Source organism: Lathyrus oleraceus, chromosome 7 (assembly GCF_024323335.1).
Source record: "Lathyrus oleraceus cultivar Zhongwan6 chromosome 7, CAAS_Psat_ZW6_1.0, whole genome shotgun sequence".
Taxonomy (NCBI): Eukaryota; Viridiplantae; Streptophyta; class Magnoliopsida; order Fabales; family Fabaceae; genus Lathyrus; species Lathyrus oleraceus.
Window position 1 is genome coordinate 219,427,274 of NC_066585.1, and position 2,678 is coordinate 219,429,951.

The 2,678-nt window shown below is 31.7% G+C and overlaps 1 protein-coding gene across 1 annotated transcript; it reads left to right on the forward strand.

Annotated features, from left to right (window-relative positions):
• The first annotated feature begins 253 nt into the window (after positions 1 to 253).
• LOC127102902 (MYB-like transcription factor 4) lies at positions 254 to 1,403 on the forward strand. Its single transcript, XM_051040223.1, has 3 exons — positions 254 to 449; positions 547 to 676; positions 921 to 1,403. The coding sequence occupies exons 1-3, from the start codon at positions 323 to 325 to the stop codon at positions 1,222 to 1,224; spliced, it is 561 nt and encodes a 186-aa protein (XP_050896180.1). The 5' UTR covers positions 254 to 322; the 3' UTR covers positions 1,225 to 1,403.
• Positions 1,404 to 2,678: the final 1,275 nt, after the last annotated feature.

Genomic DNA, 2,678 nt, shown 5'->3' on the forward strand with positions numbered 1-2,678 from the left:
ATAATAATATGGATATATGTACTTTTTTTCCTATGGATATATATAGATAGATATATATACATGCACTGTTGCATAGTCTGAATTGAAGGTATAGTTGTTGGTCACCCACGCATGAACCACCAGTCCAAGTCTATTATTTTTCTCGTCCTTAAATTCTAACCTAACAACCAACCTAGTATCTATGCATGCATATATTAGTTTCCTTCTTTCATCAGTCTCATAATTATAAAACCTCTCCCACCTTATCTCCCTCTCTCTCTCTCTACCTTATAGTATCTTCCACTTTGAGGTAGCTAGAGGGTCCGTTAAGTTGTATAATATAATGAGAAAACCTAGCTGTGACATCAACAAGAACAAAGGAACTTGGTCCCAAGAAGAAGACCAGAAACTCATAGATTATATTAACAAACACGGTGAGGTTTGTTGGAGTACACTCCCTCAAGCTGCAGGTATATACGCCTATTATGTAATATTTGTGCTCACATGTTACAAACACATTACACATTTGATATAACAAACATGTATTTGGTTTGATGCGTTGTTTAGGTTTACTTCGATGTGGTAAAAGTTGTCGGCTGAGATGGATGAATTATCTAAGACCAGACCTTAAAAGAGGCAACTTTGCTGAAGATGAAGAAGATCTCATCATCAAACTTCATGCACTTCTAGGCAACAGGTAAGATTTTTTTCAATATTAATTGATGTCACAATCAAGTGTGTCGACGAGTGATCCACTGATCCGATAAATAACGCTCTGACCTAAAAATCCGGTCAGAGTTTAAAATCATTTATAGAGTTTAATATATATGATTATATGGTCTAGATGTGGTTTTAATATTATACTTATTATGTTTTAGATATAGATTGAAACTTATAATATATATGTTTTCATTATATATATTGATACTGTTTTGGTATAGGTGGTCACTAATTGCTGGGAGATTGCCTGGACGTACTGATAATGAAGTGAAGAATTATTGGAACTCTCATATAAGAAAGAAGTTTATTAGTAAGGGTATTGATCAAAGTAATCATGGTTTAAACCATAAAATTCTTCCCCTTCAACACTCACTCATGTCTACTAGTTCAAAATTTTCTGGCTTGAAAGAGATTAGCAAGAATAAGGCTCAAGTTGAGAATTATGGCGAAGTCTCAAATGCTTCAAGTGGTGAAGTTATTGAATCATGTGCCCTATTGGATATGAACCTTGAACTCTCCCTATGAGTGTTGCTTCTTATCCTATAGTGTAATGTTGATGAAAATAAACAAATTGATTGTGAATTTAAACCGTTGACCAAACTTATTATGCTTCACACCTTCATAAAATGCATCAGCTCAAAGGTTTAGATGTTAGAATTTGTCAAATATCTTAAATGAAATTCTATCAAGAAAGAAGAATTAATCACCCCTTTTATCTTCTTCAAGATATCAACAAATTGGAAGCCCGTCTCGATTTCGTCCTATTGAAATTCTTCATTGTTGTTTAAGTTAATGCCAATAACCTTCATAAGGACATGCCTATCATCAATTATGTGTTGGATAGTTTTGACAACATTAGACAGAATCACAATGTGGTTCTCTAGCGTTTGAAAATGTTCGATGTTGGAAAATAACCAAGTAAATCGGTCTCTTTAAAATTATTATTTTTTTAAATTTGTGCAATTTAAATACACGATCAGCTAAACTAGTTCCAAGAACAATAATAACAAGAAAAAAATAAAATAGCAACAACATTAAATTTTTATCCTGCAAAACTTACTTCGAAATGAAATAATAAAAACCACATAATTTAGTGTAGTAAAACCTTCTCCTATATAAATAATAGATACACAGAAGGTTTTTTTAGTTATACTAAAGAATAAAAGTCTCCACCAATAATGAATATGTGAGAAAAAACACTCAAACACCACTTCATCAAAGTGTAGATATACTAAAACAAGTTTAAGATATGGTAAAATTAGTCAAAAATATCATAGATATAATTAGCTAAGTGATGAGAATAACATAGAAAATTTGTAGTTCAAAATGATAAAATTTACTACACATTCATCTATCACCCAAAACCAAATTTTCTCTTTTTCTCTCATAATACTAGCCACTTTTCCTTTTTTTTCTATTGCTATTTTTATTTCTTTTGTTGCCATGTTGTTGTGTTGGTTTTATATTAGGAACTACAAAAACCTTCTTTGACCTAACATACAAAAAATATCCAAGGGCTAGGGCACCAAAACTAAAACATTTTTTAAAAATGAAAGGTGGATCTCATCTTAAGAGTGGACTCATCTTACAAACCTCTCCCTCACTATTCAAATAGAAAATAGGTGTTCCACTATGCGTGCCTTCTTTCTACCGTTAATCATCTTTGTCATCATATCAGAACTATTATTGTCAATATAAATCTTCAAAAGTGGAAACGATTTCGTCTTCAACACATCTCGTATCCAATAATACCACACCTTAATGTGTTTTGACCAAAAATGAATCTTCAGGTTCTTACAAAGATGACTTAAACTCTGACTATCATAGAACAACACAAAATTTTCTTGTTCAACACTCAACTCTTGTAGGAATTTCTTAATCCACAAAAGTTTTTAAGATGCTTCAGTTGCTATAATATCATCAACCTCTAAAATAGATAAATGTACTCGCTAAAAGTATATTGGGTGACAATCCTTAGT

Bases quoted from the DNA above. Each gene is read 5' to 3' on its own strand.
- LOC127102902 (XM_051040223.1), top strand. From the start codon at position 323: ATGAGAAAACCTAGCTGTGACATCAACAAGAACAAAGGAACTTGGTCC. The intron at 450-546 runs GTATATACGCCT...TGCGTTGTTTAG, and splicing joins TACACTCCCTCAAGCTGCAG to GTTTACTTCGATGTGGTAAA. The intron at 677-920 runs GTAAGATTTTTT...GTTTTGGTATAG, and splicing joins CATGCACTTCTAGGCAACAG to GTGGTCACTAATTGCTGGGA.